Genomic DNA, 20,171 nt, shown 5'->3' with positions numbered 1-20,171 from the left:
CTACCCACCCTTGTCTAATAAATTCAATAAATTCAATCCACTTCCAATTGTTCCTGATAATCTTAGAACAGAGGCGCCAGCCCAGGTTAGGCCTAGAAATCCTACCCTGGCTGCAGGTTTTCTGTCCAAAAAACGTTCATTTAATAGCAACTGGTTCATAGGAAGAGAGTGGCTGGACTACTCTGTTACCGCAGATACGGCATTTTGTTTCCCCCATGTCGAAGGTTCTGTGTTGGGTCCAATGCTAACGCAGACCTTCACCCAAGCTGGGTATTCTGACTGGAAGCATGCTATTGATAGTACCTAAGGATTAGGTAGGCATCATCAAGAGCATTTGAAACGCACTGCATTGTGGGTAGAACAACTAGTTTGAAGTGCTATTGGGAACATGGTTGTCAACCCTTTTTAAATGATCGGCAGCTGGCAAGAAATCGCATGTGCTGTATATTGTCGGCGATTGTGGACATCATTGAGTTCCTTGTTTCAAATCAGCAACCACTGAGGGAGACATTGGACGCAATAGAGTCAAAAGGGGAGGGGGGGGGGGGGGGGCAGTGGACTTTTTCCTGATGGAATATACTCTCTGAAAGGACAAGGAACTTGCCAAGGTGTTTAGCACCATACCCACAATGCCACATCATATTCAACATGAAATCATAGGGCTCATGAGTGGGGCGGGGCGTCCACAGTTACAGGGCGAGAACTCATTTTCCACTTTGACAAATGTGTTCAGTCAGCACAGAAGAAGCATGCTACACCCGAGGAAAGCTTAACTAATCCAACTGGCATTTGAGGGGGATCTTACAAGATGATTGATTGATTACTCGGGAAGTTCCACAGAGCATCAAGGAGGCTGCAACTCTTCTGAAAAGGTAAGAAACAATCTAGCTGGTTGGGTTTTGATCGAGATCTTGGTGATAGAGGCATAATTTTCAACAAAGATCTAGGGTATGGAATGGCAAATTACTTCCTTAGCCAGCATAGGTTTTCAACGGCCTTGCTTTAGTGTGTAGGGCATTGTCCATGGAGCTGATAGTGTGCCAACCTGTCACTTACATTTTACATTTTTTTTTACATTTTAGTCATTTAGCAGACGCTCTTATCCAGAGCGACTTACAGTGCATACATGATTTAATTTTTCATACTGGCCCCCCGTGGGAATTGAACCCACAACCCTGGCATTGTCAAACGCCATGCTCTACCAACTGAGATACATCCCTGCCGGCCATTCCCTCCCCTACCCTGGACGACGCAGGGCCAATTATGCGCCGCCCCCATGGGTCTCCCGGTCGCCGAGCCGGATACGACAGAGCCTGTCACTTCTCGGTGACTCAATGACGTCGGTATTTTAACTTTTATATTTATTGTGGTATAGCGGAATTCAATATAATTCCCAATGCAAGAACCCAAATGACTCCCTTGGGTATAGCTACATATGGGTATGTTTTCATCATAGAAATAGATCCATTCTATTATGGTTGTCTTGGTAGCCGATTGGTTTTCCTGGTTGGAATTGGAACTGTCGAATTTGATCCACAGAAGTGTATCGTGCCATATCACCACGTGTTGCTGTACTCGTGATTTTCCATGTTTGAAGCGGGCCTTATAGGCTTATTTATTTGTTAAAACAGCTGTGCGTGGCTGCATCTCACTGTAGGCTATCTTTTTGGTTATTTGGATCTCCATTTGCCTTTTGTTTACTGTGTTTGTTTACTGTTAATGTAACTAGACTAAATATAGATGGTGTCATGTCTTTATTGATCTGATATTTAGTTTACTGGGCCTACTTGGTACCACCGCTGTTTTGTTCTGTTCGCATTTATTTGTTCGCATTCACAGTTGAAGGTATTCTAAGCCAAACTGCTATTCAATATTTTTTTGTTGCATGCATGAATAACTAGGCTACTACTCTCAGCATTTACATTGGTAAGACAGCTGTGTGTACGGCCTTACTTTAGCGTGTAGGATGCTGTCCATTGTGCTGATACAGTGCAGATTTCGCGCCAACCTGTCAATTCAAAAGCACTCAATGGTCTCGGTCGGAGTCTCGGCATTTGAACGGTTGTTTATGGAATAGTGTGATATAAGCAGAATTCAATATAATTCCATTTAATGCAAGAACCCCCCCCAAAATTGTGTCCCCTCACTGATTTCAACTGCCCCCATTAGTCCCTTTCTCCTGTCCCTGGGTCGGTCTGGGCGATATATCGAATTAATTTGAATGTATGTTTTAGCGCTATGTTCCAAATACCTGTATCGCAATAATCTTTTATATATACACTATGGTTCAAAAGTTTGGGGTCACTTAGAAATGTCCTTGTTTTCGAAAGAAAAGCAATTATTTTGTCCATTAAAATAACATCAAATTGATCAGAAATACAGTGTAGACATTGTTAATGTTGTAAATGGCTATTGTAGCTGGAAACAGCTGATTTTTTTATGGAATATCTAGAAGGTCTGTGCTGTGTCCACTGTGAACCTTCCTATACACACACACACACACACACACACAGTACCACTACCGGGAGACCCATGGGGCGGCGCACAATTGGCCCAGCGTCGTCCAGGGTAGGGGAGGGAATGGCCGGCAGGGATGTAGCTCAGTTGATAGAGCATGGCGTTTGCAACACCAGGGTTGTGGGTTCGATTCCCACGGGGGGCCAGTATAAAAAAATATGTATTCACTAACTGTAAGTCGCTCTGGATAAGAGCGTCTGCTCATGTAAGGGTTTTTTCTTTATTTTTACTATTTTCTACATTGTAGAATAATAGTGAAGACATCAAAACTATGAAATAACACATATGGAATCATGTAGTAACCAAGAAAGTGTTAAACAAATCCAAATAGCCACCCTTTGCCTTGATGACAGCTTTGCACACTCTTGGCATTCTCTCAACCAGCTTCATGAGGAATGCTTTTCCAACAGTCTTGAAGGAGTTCCCACATATGTTGAGCACTTCTTGGCTGCTTTTCCTTCACTCTGCGGTCCGACTCATCCCAAACCATCTCAATTGGGTTGAGGTTGGGTGATTGTGGAGGCCAGGACATCTGATGCAGCACTCCATCACTCTCCTTCTTGGTCAAATAGCCCTTACACAGCCTGGAGGTGTGTTGGGTCATTGTCCTATTGAAAAACAAATGATAGTCCCACTAAGCGCAAACCAGATGGGATGGCGTATCGCTGCAGAATGCTGTGGTAGCCATGCTGGTTAAGTGTGCCTTGAATTCTAAATAAATCACAGACAGTATCACCAGCAAAATACCCCCACACCATCACACCTCCTCCTCCATGTAGAGATCATCTGTTCACCTACTCTGCGTCTCACAAAGACACGGCGGTTGGAACCAAAAATCTCAGACCAAAGGACAGATTTCCACCGGTCTAATGTCCATTGCTCATGTTTCTTGGCCCAAGCAAGTCTCTTCTTCTTATTGGTGTCCTTTAGTAGTGGTTTCTTTGCAGCAATTTGACCATGAAGGCCTGATTCACGCAGTCTCCGGATTAATGTTCCGGATTGACTGACCTTCATGTCTTAAAGTAATGATGGACTGTTGTTTCTCTTTGCTTATTTGAGCTGTTCTTGCCATAATATGGACTTGGTCTTTTACCAAATAGGGCTATTTTCTGTATCCCAACCCTACCTTGTCACAACACAACTGATTGGCTCAAACGCGTTAAGAAGGAAATAAATTCCACAAAGTAACTTTTAACAAGGCACACCTGTTAATTGAAATGTATTTCCAGGTGACTACCTCATGAAGCTTGTTGAGAGAATGCCAAGAGTGTGCAAAGCTGTCATCCAGGCAAAGGGTGGCTACTTTGAAGAATCTCAAAAATAAAATATATTTTGATTTGTGTAACACTTTTTGGTTACTACATAATTCCATATATGTTATTTCATAGTTTTGATGTCTTCACTATTATTCTACAATGTAGAAAATAGTAAAAATAAAGAAAAACCCTGGAATGAGCAGGTGTGTCCTAACTTTTGACTGGTACTGTATATATCACGCATAAGTTCCAAAGAATGGAGATAAGACTTTTAGGCCATATCGCCCAGCCTAACTGTGTGTTGCCTTGAATTCCTTCTGGATTTGGGCCCTTTGAAGAGACCCCAGGTGGCATGTCTGGTGGGGTAAGTATTTCTGTCAGAGTAGTAAATTGATTATACAGACAATTTGGAATTTAACACAATATTTTTCACAAAAACAAGAATTGATGCAGTCAATCACTCCTCTACTTTGAGCCAAGAGTAGAGGAGATTATTAGTCCTAGACCAGCACTCCCACTCTGAGATGCTTGACACACAGCCCTCTATTAATTGTACCCCCATTCCTAACCTAAACCATTAGGAGGATAACAACATATCTGACTCTGGACCTGTAGTTAAGGTCAACTCAAGGGTGAACCAGCCACTTTCCTAATGATGGTTTGGTTACACATTTCGAATGAGCAAAATGCATGCTGGTAGCTGAAAGAAAGGAAACCCACCAGAATATCTCAATGGCTGTGTATAAATCCTCTTGGCCTTGTTTCCTTGTCCCTTTTCCTTGCCTCCTTGATCACTTTCCCTCATAATGCTGTTCTCTGAGTAGTGGTCCTGTAGATCTGAAATGATTGGGTAAACAACAGGGTGAACAATCCCACCAAGTCTATAAATTACCTGCCTAAACCTATCCAATCCCATTTAGATTGACGGGGTGCCTAGCCCTAAGGGTCAGGGGTCGAGTTGGGTCTCAGGAAATATGAACAGGCAGTTAAGGACATCTAAGAACACTGCTAATGAACGATGTTACCACACACACACACAACCACACACAGCACCACCACCACACACACACCACACACCCCACCACCACCTTACACACCCCACCACCACCACCACACCACACCCCACCACCACCACACCACACCACACCACACCACCCCCCACCACCACACACACACACAGCACCACCACCACCACACACACCACACACACACACAACCACACACAGCACCACCACCACACACACACCACACACACACACAACCACACACAGCACCACCACCACACACACACCACACACACACACAACCACACACAGCACCACCACCACACACACACCACACACACACACACAACCACACACCCCACCACCACACACCACACCACGACCACCCCTCACACCACACCACCACCACCACCCCTCACACACAGCACCACCACCCCTCACACACAGCACCACCACCCCTCACACACAGCACCACCACCACCACACACAGCACCACCACCTTACACACCCCACCACCACCACACACACCACCACCACCCCTCACACACACAGCACCACCACCCCTCACACACAGCACCACCACCACCACACACAGCACCACCACCACACACAGCACCACCACCCCTCACACACACCCCACCACCACACACAGCACCACCACCACACACACCCCACCACCACACCCCCCACACCCACCACCACCTCACACACAGCACCACCACCTTACACACACCCCACCACCACACCCCCCACACCCACCACCACCTCACACACACCACCACCACCAAACCATACCCCCCACCACCACCACCACCACCCCACACCCCCCACCACCACCACCAAACCACACCCCCACACCACCACCACACCCCACCACACCACACACCACCACACACACCACAACACCCCACCACCACCACACCCCACCACCACACCCCCCACCACCTCACACACACCACCACCACCACCACCACACCACCACCTTTCTCTGGAGCTATGTTATGTATCCATGTGCCCCAATATGAACTAACAATGGATTTCCTGCTTCCTGTCCTGGAATCAGTGGTGAGCTTGGCCGGCCACCAAATCAGAACACCAGTACACAAAGTAGGCCTATCAAAGTACACCAGACAAAGTCAAGTGGTTTGAATGTAAATGAAGCCAGATTGATAACAGGGAAGCCCTCATCAAGGTGACGATCATGAATACTAGTCACATTCTAGAGCCCAGACATTCTAGAATGTAAACAGTGATCAATTCTAGATTCCAGTTCCAAAACACCCCACAACAAAAATGACGACTTATGAATTGTATTCCAACCAGATACTGATATACTTCCTTCTGACCGTATCGTTACTCAAGAAAACACCTGCCGGCTGCTAATACAAACAGATAAAGTGACCCAGATTAGCCGGGCCGGCACACCTTGGAAGGTGTCCACTTTCAGAGGAACAGAGAGAACACAAACCGACACCACCACACTACACCTACCAACCAGTAAGAATTCCGGCTCTCACAGACCTGTTAGTTTTTCTTTAAGAAGCCCTCCTGTTCTCCACTCATTACCTGTATTAACTGCACCTGTTTGAACTCGTTACCTGTATAAAAGACACCTGTCCACACACTCAATCAAACAGACTCCAACCTCTCCACAATGGCCAAGAACAGAGAGCTGTGTAAGGACATCAGGGATAAAATTGTAGACCTGCACAAGGCTGGGATGGGCAACAGGACAATAGGCAAGTAGCTTGGTGAGAAGGCAACAACTGTTGGCGCAATTATTAGAAAATGGAAGAAGTTCAAGATGACGGTCAATCACCCTGGGGCTCCATGCAAGATCTCACCTCGTGGGGCATCAATGATCATGAGGAAGGTGAGGGATCAGCCCAGAACTACACGGCAGGATCTGGTCAATGACCTGAAGAGAGCTGAATCCTGCAGCGCACGCAAGGTCCCCCTGCTCAAGCCAGCGCATGTCCAGGCCCGTCTGAAGTTTGCCAATGACCATCTGGATGATCCAGAGGAGGAATGGGAGAAGGTCATGTGGTCTGATGAGACAAAAATATAGCTTTTTGGTCTAAACTCCACTCGCCGTGTTTGGAGGAAGAAGAAGGATGAGTACAACCCCAAGAACACCATCCCAACCGTGAAGCATGGAGGTGGAAACATCATTCTTTGGGGATGCTCTTCTGCAAAGGGGACAGGACGACTGCACCGTATTGAGGGGAGGATGGATGGGGCCATGTATCGCGAGATCTTGGCCAACAACCTCCTTCCCTCAGTAAGAGCATTGAAGATGGGTCGTGGCTAGGTCTTCCAGCATGACAACGACCCGAAACACACAGCCAGGACAACTAAGAAGCGGCTCCGTAAGAAGCATCTCAAGGTCCTGGAGTGGCCTAGCCAGTCTCCAGACCTGAACCCAATAGAACATCTTTGGAGGGAGCTGAAAGTCTGTATTGCCCAGCGACAGCCCACGAAACCTGAAGGATCTGGAGAAGGTCTGTATGGAGGAGTGGGCCAAAATCCCTGCTGCAGTGTGTGCAAACCTGGTCAAGACCTACATGAAACATATGATCTCTGTAATTGCAAACAAAGGGTTCTGTACCAAATATGAAGTTCTGCTTTTCTGATGTATCAAATACTTATGTCATACAATAAAATGCAAATTAATTACTTACAAATCATACAATGTGATTTTCTGGATTTTTGTTTTAGATTCCGTCTCTCACAGTTGAAGTGTACCTATGATACAAATTACAGACCTCTACATGCTTTGTAAGTAGGAAAACCTGTAAAATCGGCAGTGTATCAAATACTTGTTCTCCCCCCTGTATGTAGTGCACTACTTTTGGCCAGGGCCATGGCTGGCTGGTACCGTATTCCCCTTGTAGTGATGGACTCTGGACAAAATAGTAGCACACCATAGAAGGAAAAGGGTGGGGCCTGGTCAAAAGTAGTGCACTGTACACATTAGGGAATAGGGTGCTGTTTGGGAGGCACACACGGTGTCTGGAGGGGACGAAGTAGGCCTAAGTCCCAGGGCTAGTTTGTTAAGAACCCTATAGCCTATACCTGGGCTGCTAATCAGACCCCTGGGTACGGAGGCTGTGGGGTAACACTGGGTACGGAGGCTGTGGGGTAACACTGGGTACGGAGGCTGTGGGGTAACACTGGGTACGGAGGCTGTGGGGTAACACTGGGTACGGAGGCTGTGGGGTAACACTGGGTACGGAGGCTGTGGGGTAACACTGGGTACGGAGGCTGTGGGGTAACACTGGGTACGGAGAGTGTGGGGTAACACTGGGTACGGAGGCTGTGGGGTAACACTGGGTACGGAGGCTGTGGGGTAACACTGGGTACGGAGGCTGTGGGGTAACACTGGGTACGGAGGCAGTGGGGTAACACTGGGTACGGAGAGTGTGGGGTAACACTGGGTACGGAGAGTGTGGGGTAACACTGGGTACGGAGGCAGTGGGGTAACACTGGGTACGGAGAGTGTGGGGGTAGAAGGATTACTTTTATCCTATCCCAGGTATTCCTTAAAGGAGGTAGGGTTTCACGTGTCTCCGGAAGGTGGTCAGTGACTCTGCTGTCCTGGCGTCGTGAGGGAGCTTGTTCCACCATTGGGGTGCCAGAGCAGCGAACAGTTTTGACTGGGCTGAGCGGGAACTGTGCTTCCGCAGAGGTAGGGGGGCCAGCAGGCCAGAGGTAGGGGGGCCAGCAGGCCAGAGGTAGGGGGGCCAGCAGGCCAGAGGTAGGGGGGCCAGCAGGCCAGAGGTAGGGGGGCCAGCAGGCCAGAGTAGTAGAGGACTGTCAGTTAACAGTTCATAACTGTTGATGAATGAGTTATAAATGATGTATTCACTAGTAATGAACTGTCAACTACTTATAAGCGCTTTACAACCACCCTCCTTAAAAAGTATCTTAATGTAAAGTGCTACCTAACTTTGAAGTGCTGCCGTGAATGCGTTCCCTCCTATTTGCCACCATAGTTCGTTCCTAGCTGTATTGAAACTAGGCCTAAACGAGGCTAAATACTGGTACCATATCTGAATCAACACAGACTGAAGACTCCATCTCCAGCTTTGAGTCAGTCTGTTATTAAACTACTAGGCTACTTTATGTTGATGTCTTTGATAAAAGCCACTGGCTTCTCTGAGTGGAAACGTTGGCCCTCTACTAAAGCCAACCCCAACCACCCATCTGAACAGTTCAACCAGCCCAACCCCAACCACCCATCTGAACAGTTTACAGTCCAACCTGAACCACCCATCTGAACAGTTCAACCAGCCATCTGAACAGTTACAGTTCAACCAGCCATCTGAACAGTTACAGTCCAACCAGCCATCTGAACAGTTACAGTCCAACCAGCCATCTGAACAGTTACAGTCCAACCAGCCATCTGAACAGTTACAGTCCAACCAGCCATCTGAACAGTTAGAGTTCAACCAGCCATCTGAACAGTTACAGTCCAACCAGCCATCTGAACAGTTACAGTCCAACCAGCCATCTGAACAGTTACAGTCCAACCAGCCATCTGAACAGTTACAGTCCAACCAGCCATCTGAACAGTTACAGTCCAACCAGCCATCTGAACAGTTACAGTCCAACCAGCCATCTGAACAGTTACAGTCCAACCAGCCATCTGAACAGTTACAGTCCAACCAGCCATCTGAACAGTTACAGTCCAACCAGCCATCTGAACAGTTACAGTTCAACCAGCCATCTGAACAGTTACAGTCCAACCAGCCATCTGAACAGTTACAGTTCAACCAGCCATCTGAACAGTTACAGTTCAACCAGCCATCTGAACAGTTACAGTCCAACCAGCCATCTGAACAGTTCAACCAGCCATCTGAACAGTCCAACCAGCCATCTGAACAGTTACAGTCCAACCAGCCATCTGAACAGTTACAGTTCAACCAGCCATCTGAACAGTTACAGTTCAACCAGCCATCTGAACAGTTCAACCAGCCATCTGAACAGTCCAACCAGCCATCTGAACAGTTACAGTCCAACCAGCCATCTGAACAGTTACAGTCCAACCAGCCATCTGAACAGTTACAGTCCAACCAGCCATCTGAACAGTTACAGTCCAACCAGCCATCTGAACAGTTACAGTCCAACCAGCCATCTGAACAGTTACAGTCCAACCAGCCATCTGAACAGTTACAGTCCAACCAGCCATCTGAACAGTTACAGTCCAACCAGCCATCTGAACAGTTACAGTCCAACCAGCCATCTGAACAGTTACAGTCCAACCAGCCATCTGAACAGTTACAGTCCAACCAGCCATCTGAACAGTTACAGTTCAACCAGCCATCTGAACAGTTACAGTCCAACCAGCCATCTGAACAGTTACAGTTCAACCAGCCATCTGAACAGTTACAGTTCAACCAGCCATCTGAACAGTTACAGTCCAACCAGCCATCTGAACAGTTCAACCAGCCATCTGAACAGTTCAACCAGCCATCTGAACAGTTACAGTCCAACCAGCCATCTGAACAGTTACAGTTCAACCAGCCATCTGAACAGTTACAGTTCAACCAGCCATCTGAACAGTTCAACCAGCCATCTGAACAGTTCAACCAGCCATCTGAACAGTTACAGTCCAACCAGCCATCTGAACAGTTACAGTCCAACCAGCCATCTGAACAGTTACAGTCCAACCAGCCATCTGAACAGTTACAGTCCAACCAGCCATCTGAACAGTTACAGTCCAACCAGCCATCTGAACAGTTACAGTCCAACCAGCCATCTGAACAGTTACAGTCCAACCAGCCATCTGAACAGTTACAGTCCAACCAGCCATCTGAACAGTTACAGTCCAACCAGCCATCTGAACAGTTACAGTCCAACCAGCCATCTGAACAGTTACAGTCCAACCAGCCATCTGAACAGTTACAGTCCAACCAGCCATCTGAACAGTTACAGTCCAACCAGCCATCTGAACAGTTACAGTCCAACCAGCCATCTGAACAGTTACAGTCCAACCAGCCATCTGAACAGTTACAGTCCAACCAGCCATCTGAACAGTTACAGTCCAACCAGCCATCTGAACAGTTACAGTCCAACCAGCCATCTGAACAGTTACAGTCCAACCAGCCATCTGAACAGTTACAGTCCAACCAGCCATCTGAACAGTTACAGTCCAACCAGCCATCTGAACAGTTACAGTCCAACCAGCCATCTGAACAGTTACAGTCCAACCAGCCATCTGAACAGTTACAGTCCAACCAGCCATCTGAACAGTTACAGTCCAACCAGCCATCTGAACAGTTACAGTCCAACCAGCCATCTGAACAGTTACAGTCCAACCAGCCATCTGAACAGTTACAGTCCAACCAGCCATCTGAACAGTTACAGTTCAACCAGCCATCTGAACAGTTCAACCAGCCATCTGAACAGTTCAACCAGCCATCTGAACAGTTACAGTCCAACCAGCCATCTGAACAGTTACAGTCCAACCAGCCATCTGAACAGTTACAGTCCAACCAGCCATCTGAACAGTTACAGTCCAACCAGCCATCTGAACAGTTACAGTCCAACCAGCCATCTGAACAGTTACAGTCCAACCAGCCATCTGAACAGTTACAGTCCAACCAGCCATCTGAACAGTTCCAGTCCAACCTGAACCACCCATCTGAACAGTTCAACCAGCCATTTGAACAGTTACAGTCCAACCAGCCATCTGAACAGTTCAACCAGCCATCTGAACAGTTACAGTCCAACCAGCCATCTGAACAGTTACAGTCCAACCAGCCATCTGAACAATTACAGTCCAACCAGCCATCTGAACAGTTACAGTCCAACCAGCCATCTGAACAGTTACAGTCCAACCAGCCATCTGAACAGTTACAGTCCAACCAGCCATCTGAACAGTTACAGTTCAACCAGCCATCTGAACAGTTACAGTCCAACCAGCCATCTGAACAGTTACAGTCCAACCAGCCATCTGAACAGTTACAGTTCAACCAGCCATCTGAACAGTTCAACCAGCCATCTGAACAGTTACAGTCCAACCAGCCATCTGAACAGTTACAGTTCAACCAGCCATCTGAACAGTTACAGTCCAACCAGCCATCTGAACAGTTACAGTCCAACCAGCCATCTGAACAGTTACAGTTCAACCAGCCATCTGAACAGTTACAGTTCAACCAGCCATCTGAACAGTTACAGTCCAACCAGCCATCTGAACAGTTACAGTCCAACCAGCCATCTGAACAGTTACAGTCCAACCAGCCATCTGAACAGTTACAGTCCAACCAGCCATCTGAACAGTTACAGTCCAACCAGCCATCTAAACAGTTACAGTCCAACCAGCCATCTGAACAGTTACAGTCCAACCAGCCATCTGAACAGTTACAGTTCAACCAGCCATCTGAACAGTTACAGTCCAACCAGCCATCTGAACAGTTCCAGTCCAACCAGCCATCTGAACAGTTACAGTCCAACCAGCCATCTGAACAGTTACAGTTCAACCAGCCATCTGAACAGTTACAGTCCAACCAGCCATCTGAACAGTTACAGTCCAACCAGCCATCTGAACAGTTACAGTTCAGACGTTTCAGAGAGAGAGAAAGAGGAATAAGGTGGACAACCAGTGATTTATAACGACCTGATGAAGTGATCTTTCCCACACCACTGACGCTGGGTAATATATGGACAGAGAGGAGGCCACTGTAAAGAGTAGGATGGTGGTGTGAATGGTTGAGAGAGAGAGACCAGAGGAAGGAATCGTTTTGAAGTGAATGGTTGAGAGAGAGAGAGACCAGAGGAAGGAATCGTTTTGAAGTGAATGGTTGAGAGAGAGAGACCAGAGGAAGGAATCGGTTTGAAAGAGTTAGTAGAAAACCTGATAGATATTTGAACCACCTGTCAAGCACACTGTTTTTGATATTTTGGAAGAATCACACTTTTGTATTATCTGTTGAAGTCATCTTTCCCACAGCACTGACACTCGGTAATATATGGACATAGTAACAGGCACTATGTATAAAGGCCATGGGACTAGAGGAAGGAATCATTTTAACTTTGTGAGAATCAGAACCGATAGAAAACCCTGTAGCCTACATATACTGTGAGCTATAGTGTCTTTAAACCACCCGAATGTCCCTATATTTTAGAATCATTTTTTAACACTATTTGTTAAATGCATCAGTTTAGTGTGTGTGTGTGTGTGTGTGTGTGTGTGTGTGTGATGTAAAAGACCCACCATAATAACAACAACCACCCCGGAAGTCATCATCATCATCAACGTAACCGTAAACGCAACCAAAACAGAGATGGCGAGAACAAGAACAAAACTGGTGCGTAGAGGAGGTAGGATGTGATACACAACGTCCATCTTCAGCTCAGTCAAATGACGACTACCGGGGATACCGTTTCACGTGGAAAATAGCGCGACATAAGCATCGACAGCACTGACATCTCTCTATAATAGCCTACATGACCGTTATAGGCATCTGAAAGGCCGCCGTTCACAACAGAAGGGAGACGGTTAAAAATGTTGCCAACCTACCCAGTAATAGCAGCCGGTGAGTCTGTTTGTACTCCCGTTTGAGCTCCTTTAGCGCCCTGTCAATATTCTTACTGACTTTCTTCGCCTCCCTCTCGGCCTCCGGCAGTTTGTCCCAGTTTTTCTGTTTTTGGGTGTTTGTTGTTTTCTGTAGCAACTGTAGGCGTCGACTACGGTCCTTGCCCGTTCCCTTGCCTACTCCGCCTCCACCCCCGTTCTGTATGAGCACTCCATCGGTGCCCGTGTTGTCTCTACCGCGGGGCTCCCCGTGCGGGAGCTTGGCTAGGTCCCCAAGGCGTACTTTTCCGCTACCGTCTCGGAGCGACGAGGTGTCGCCATATCCCCCTGTGTCCTCTTGACGAGGTCCCCCGGCTCGGCAGGGTACAGCTGGGTCTGGAGGCTGATCCGAGTCCGAGGTAGCGTTCGAAATAGACCCGCTCAGGTCCCCGAAGAGCCGGGGACGCAAACTGTAGCACAGCCCCATGTCGATGGTGTAGACAATATTTTTCCTCTGTAAATGTGGTATTGCATAAATTAAAATATAAAAAATCCGCCTTCACGCAACAGTCCTAGCGCGACATCGTTACACTGGAGTTCGAGTGCTGCGATTTGAATTCCAATTTGATCCAAATTCGTGAATGAATTATGCTCCGACATTTGCTATATTTTTCACCAGTCAGCCTACGCTCCGTAGTCAGCGGATCACCTGATCCATACTGGACACTGCGGGTCCACCTTACCGTAAGTAAAGCAAAAGCAAAACCAGGGAGAAAAATTCAGCCATCCACTGTGCAATTGCACAAAATCTCAAGCGCCCTTTTTAAGGGAGAGACATACTACGTCATATTTAACGCAAGAAGACAACACTAGTGTGTCTGTGATTGCCAGAAGTTTGCTTTTTGACCAGCCACTTTGACCATCATTACGGCTAGTCCTGAATGAATCGTGAATAATGATGAGTGAGAAAGTTAGATGACGGTCAAAAATCATACCCCCCCCCCCCCCCCCCCCAGGGACCATACTCTCAGAGAGAGATCAATATGGTGTTAGTATCAGGGACTATACTCTCAGAGAGATCAATATGGTGTTAGTATAAGGGACCATACTCTCAGAGAGAGATCAATATGGTGTTAGTATCAGGGACTATACTCTCAGAGAGATCAATATGGTGTTAGTATCAGGGACCATACTCTCAGAGAGAGATCAATATGGTGTTAGTATCAGGGACCATACTCTCAGAGAGAGATCAATATGGTGTTAGTATCAGGGACCATACTCTCAGAGATCAATATGGTGTTAGTATCAGGGACCATACTCTCAGAGAGATCAATATGGTGTTAGTATCAGGGACCATACTCTCAGAGAGAGATCAATATGGTGTTAGTATCAGGGACTATACTCTCAGAGAGAGATCAATATGGTGTTAGTATCAGGGACCATACTCTCAGAGAGAGATCAATGTGGTGTTAGTATCAGGGACCATACTCTCAGAGAGAGATCAATATGGTGTTAGTATCAGGGACTATACTCTCAGAGAGATCAATATGGTGTTAGTATCAGGGACTATACTCTCAGAGAGATCAATATGGTGTTAGTATCAATTACCATACTCTCAGAGAGAGATCAATATGGTGTTAGTATCAGGGACCATACTCTCAGAGAGATCAATATGGTGTTAGTATAAGGGACCATACTCTCTGAGAGAGAGATCAATATGGTGTTAGTATCAGGGACTATACTCTCAGAGAGAGATCAATGTGGTGTTAGTATCAGGGACCATACTCTCAGAGAGAGATCAATATGGTGTTAGTATCAGGGACCATACTCTCAGAGAGAGATCAATGTGGTGTTAGTATCAGGGACCATACTCTCAGAGAGAGATCAATATGGTGTTAGTATCAGGGACTATACTCTCAGAGAGATCAATGTGGTGTTAGTATCAGGGACCATACTCTCAGAGAGAGATCAATATGGTGTTAGTATCAGGGACTATACTCTCAGAGAGATCAATATGGTGTTAGTATCAGGGACTATACTCTCAGAGAGATCAATATGGTGTTAGTATCAGGGACCATACTCTCAGAGAGAGATCAATATGGTGTTAGTATCAGGGACCATACTCTCAGAGAGAGATCAATATGGTGTTAGTATCAGGGACCATACTCTCAGAGAGAGATCAATATGGTGTTAGTATCAGGGACTATACTCTCAGAGAGAGATCAATATGGTGTTAGTATCAGGGACCATACTCTCAGAGAGAGATCAATGTGGTGTTAGTATCAGGGACCATACTCTCAGAGAGAGATCAATATGGTGTTAGTATCAGGGACCATACTCTCAGAGAGAGAGAGCAATGTGGTGTTAGTATGAGGGACCATACTCTCAGAGAGATCAATATGGTGTTAGTATCAGGGACTATACTCTCAGAGAGAGATCGATATGGTGTTAGTATCAGGGACCATACTCTCAGAACAATAAAACAGTAAATAAAGAAAAGGAAAACTACACTGAACAAAATATCAAACGCAACATGTAAAGCGTTGGTCAAATGTACAGTCGTGGTCAAAAGTTGAGAATGACACAAGTATTGGTTCTTCACAAAGTTCGCTGCTTCAGTGTTATGAGATTTTATTGACAATTACATGAAGTTTATGCAAGGAGTCAATATTTGCAGTGTTGACCCTTCTTTTTCAAGACCTCTGCAATCCGCCCTGGCATGCAGTCAATTAACTTCTGGGCCACATCCTGACTGATGGCAGCCCATTCTTGCATAATCAATGCTTGGAGTTTGTCAGAATTTGTGGGTTTTTGTTTGTCCACCCGCCTCTTGAGGATCGACCACAAGTTCTCAATGGGATTAAGGTCTGGGGAGTTTCCTGGCCATGGACCCAACATTTCGATGTTTTGTTCCCCGAGCCACTTAGTTATCACCTTATGGCAAGGTGCTCCATCATGCTGGAAAAGGCATTGGTCATCACCAAACTGTTCTTGGATGGTTGGGAGAAGTTGCTCTCGGAGGATGTGTTGGTACCATTCTTTATTCATGGCTGTGTTCTTAGGCAAAATTGTGAGTGAGCCCACTCCCTTGGCTGAGAAGCAACCCCACACATGAATGGTCTCAGGATGCTTTACTGTTGGCATGACACAGGACTGATGGTAGCGCTCACCTTGTCTTCTCCGGACAAGGTGTTTTCCGGATGCCCCAAACAATCGGAAAGGGGATTCATCAGACAAAATGACTTTACCCCAGTCCTCAGCAGTCCAATCCCTGTACCTTTTGCAGAATATCAGTCTGTCCCTGATGTTTTTCCTGGAGAGAAGTGGCTTCTTTGCTGCCCTTCTTGACACCAGGCCATCCTCCAAAAGTCTTCGCCTCACTGTGCGTGCAGATGCACTCACACCTGCCTGCTGCCATTCCTGAGCAAGCTCTGCACTGGTGGTGCCCCGATCCCGCAGCTGAATCAACTTTAGGAGACGGTCCTGGTGCTTGCTGGACTTTCTTGGGCACCCTGAAGCCTTCTTCACAACAATTGAACCTCTCTCCTTGAAGTTCTTGATGATCCGATAAATGGTTGATTTAGGTGCAATCTTACTAGCAGCAATATCCTTGCCTGTGAAGCCCTTTTTGTGCAAAGCAATGATGATGGCACATGTTTCCTTGCAGGTAACCATGGTTAACAGAGGAAGAACAATGATTTCAAGCACCACCCTCCTTTTAAAGCTTCCAGTCTGTTATTCTAACTCAATCAGCATGACAGAGTGATCTCCAGCCTTGTCCTCGTCAACACTCTCACCTGTGTTAACGAGATAATCACTGACATGATGGCAGCTGGTCCTTTTGTGGCAGGGCTGAAATGCAGTGGAAATGTTTTTGGGGGGATTCAATTCATTTTCATGGCAAAGAGGGACTTTGCAATTAATTGCAATTCATCTGATCACTCTTCATGACATTCTAGAGTATATGCAAATTGACATCATCAAAACTGAGGCAGCAGACTTTGTGAAAATTAATATTTGTGTAATTCTCAAAACTTTTGACCACGACTGTAGTGCGCTATGTGGGGAATAGGGTGCAATTTGGGATACAGCCTACGTACATACTCTTATTAGCCGTATGGCTGAGCCCATTATGGATGTGTTCCAATATCCACACTAGCAAACCACAATGCATGACTAACACATACATGGCTTTATTCTAAGTAGTAGGATGCTAGTGTGGGTATCAAGACTGAGTGGTAGGATGCTAGTGTGGGTATAAAGACTGAGTGGTAGGATGCTAGTGTGGGTATAAAGACTGAGTGGTAGGATGCTAGTGTGGGTATAAAGACTGAGTGGTAGGATGCTAGTGTGGGTATCAAGACTGAGTGGTAGGATGCTAGTGTGGGTATCAAGACTGAGTGGTAGGATGCTAGTGTGGGTATAAAGACTGGAGTCAATTCCATTTCAATTCAGAAAGTAAACCAAATTCCAATTCTACATGTTCATATTTGAAAAGCATTGGAGAGAATTGGAATTTCAGTGTACTTCCTGAACTGACTGGAATTGTCTCCAACCCTGGTGGGTATTAGAACAGTCGGAACTGTGTTTTCACTATTGAAACCCAAGAGAGAAGAGGGACCGTGTTCTTGCTGTGGACGTAAACAGCAGTCTGTAGCCTGAGTCTCTGGTTGTGTCCTACATGGTAACATATTCCCTATAGTGGCTCTGGTCAAAAGTAGTGCACTATATAGGGAATAGGGTGCCATTTGGGACGCCAACTCTGTCTTTCACACTACATTTACATTACATTTTAGTCATTTACAGTGAGGGAAAAAAGTATTTGATCCCCTGCTGATTTTGTACGTTTGCCCACTGACAAAGACATGATCAGTCTATAATTTTAATGGTAGGTTTATTTGAACAGTGAGAGACAGAATAACAACAAAAAAATCCTGAAAAACACATGTCAAAAATGTTATAAATTGATTTGCATTTTAATGAGGGAAATAAGTATTTGACCCCTCTGCAAAACATGACTTAGTACTTGGTGGCAAAACCCTTGTTGGCAATCACAGAGTTTAGACGTTTCTTGTAGTTGGCCACCAGGTTTGCACACATCTCAGAAGGGATTTTGTTCCACTCCTCTTTGCAGATCTTCTCCAAGTCATTAAGGTTTCGAGGCTGACGTTTGGCAACTCAAACCTTCAGCTCCATCCACAGATTTTCTATGGGATTAAGGTCTGGAGACTGGCTAGGCCACTCCAGGACCTTAATGTGCTTCTTCTTGAGCCACTCCTTTGTTGCCTTGGCCGTGTGTTTTGGGTCATTGTCATGCTGGAATACCCATCCACGACCCATTTTCAATGCCCTGGCTGAGGGAAGGAGGTTCTCACCCAAGATTTGACGGTACATGGCCCCGTCCATCATCCCTTTGATGCGGTGAAGTTGTCCTGTCCCCTTAGCAGAAAAACACCACCAAAGCATAATGTTTCCACCTCCATGTTTGACGGTGGGGATGGTGTTCTTGGGGTCATAGGCAGCATTCCTCCTCCTCCAAACACGGCGAGTTGAGTTGATGCCAAATAGCTCGATTTTGGTCTCTTCTGACCACAACACTTTCATCCAGTTCTCCTCTGAATCATTCAGATGTTCATTGGCAAACTTCAGACGGCCCTGTATATGTGCTTTCTTGAGGAGGGGGACCTTGCGGGCGCTGCAGGATTTCAGTCCTTCACGGCGTAGTGTGTTACCAATTGTTTTCTTGGTGACTATGGTCCCAGCTGCCCTGAGATCATTGACAAGATCCTCCCGTGTAGTTCTGGGCTGATTCCTCACCGTTCTCATGATCATTGCAACTCCACAAGGTGAGATCTTGCATGGAGCCCCAGACCGAGGGAGATTGATTTGTGTTTCTTCCATTTGCGAATAATCGCACCAACTGTTGTCACCAAGCTGCTTGGCGATGGTCTTGTAGCCCATTCCAGCCTTGTGTAGGTCTACAATCTTGTCCCTGACATCCTTGGAGAGCTCTTTGGTCTTGGCCATGGTAGAGAGTTTGGAATCTGATTGATTGATTGCTTCTGTGGACAGGTGTCTTTTATACAGGTAACAAACTGAGATTAGGAGCACTCCCTTTAAGAGTGTGCTCCTAATCTCAGCTCGTTACCTGTATAAAAGACACCTGGGAGCCAGAAATCTTTCTGATTGAGAGGGGGTCAAATACTTATTTCCCTCATTAAAATGCAAATCAATTTATAACATTTTTGACATGCGTTTTTCTGGATTTCTTTGTTGTTATTCTGTCTCTCACTGTTCAAATAAACCTACCATTAAAATTATAGACTGATCAATTCTTTGTCAGTGGGCAAACTTACAAAATCAGCAGGGGATCAAATACATTTTCCCCTCACTGTAGCAGACACTCTTATCCAGAGCGACTTACAGTTAGTGAGTGAATACATATATATATATATTTATTTTTTAATACTGGCACCCCGTGGGAATCGAACCCATATCCCTGCCGGCCATTCCCTCCCCTACACTGGACGACACTGGGCCAATTGTGCGCCGCCCCATGGGTCTCCCGGTCGCGGCCGGCTATGACAGAGCCTGGATTCGAACCAGGATCTCTAGTGGCACAGTATTTGACCCCTCTGCAAAACATGATTTAGTACTTGGTGGCAAAACCCTTGTTGGCAATCACAGAGTTTAGACGTTTCTTGTAGTTGGCCACCAGGTTTGCACACATCTCAGGAGAGACCCACTATTCTGCGATGTGTGAACCGTTGTCATGTCGCTAGCATCGTTCCAGCCAGTGTACTGTACAATTCTCCAGAATTACATGATTGTTATTCTTTTTCTAAAAAATATTATTTTACTACTAAAGCAGCCAAT

The 20,171-nt window shown here is 46.2% G+C and overlaps 1 protein-coding gene across 2 annotated transcripts in view; it reads right to left on the bottom strand.

Moving 5' to 3' along the window:
* Positions 1-13,992, bottom strand: part of LOC311150657 (guanine nucleotide-binding protein G(olf) subunit alpha-like) — a gene marked incomplete at its 3' end in the record, with an annotated part of 65,665 nt that extends 51,673 nt beyond the window's left edge. Inside the window, exons 1-2 of one of the 2 annotated variants that reach the window (XM_084188154.1) lie at positions 13,302-13,992; positions 4,494-4,610 (exon numbers count right to left, since the gene is read on the bottom strand). In XM_084188154.1, coding sequence (XP_084044280.1) covers positions 4,494-4,610; positions 13,302-13,782 — 598 coding nt within the window. In that variant the 5' untranslated portion in view covers positions 13,783-13,992. The remainder of the gene's footprint in view (positions 1-4,493; positions 4,611-13,301) is intronic. The other variant, XM_084188155.1, reaches the window with a different exon arrangement.
* Between the last annotated feature and the right edge of the window lie 6,179 nt (positions 13,993-20,171).

The sequence above is a fragment of the Coregonus lavaretus genome, assembly GCF_964263955.1.
Source record: "Coregonus lavaretus genome assembly, chromosome: 23".
NCBI classification, from domain to species: Eukaryota; Metazoa; Chordata; class Actinopteri; order Salmoniformes; family Salmonidae; genus Coregonus; species Coregonus lavaretus.
Note: the sequence above shows the minus strand (reverse complement) of the source record. Positions and strands in the feature narration are given on the sequence as shown.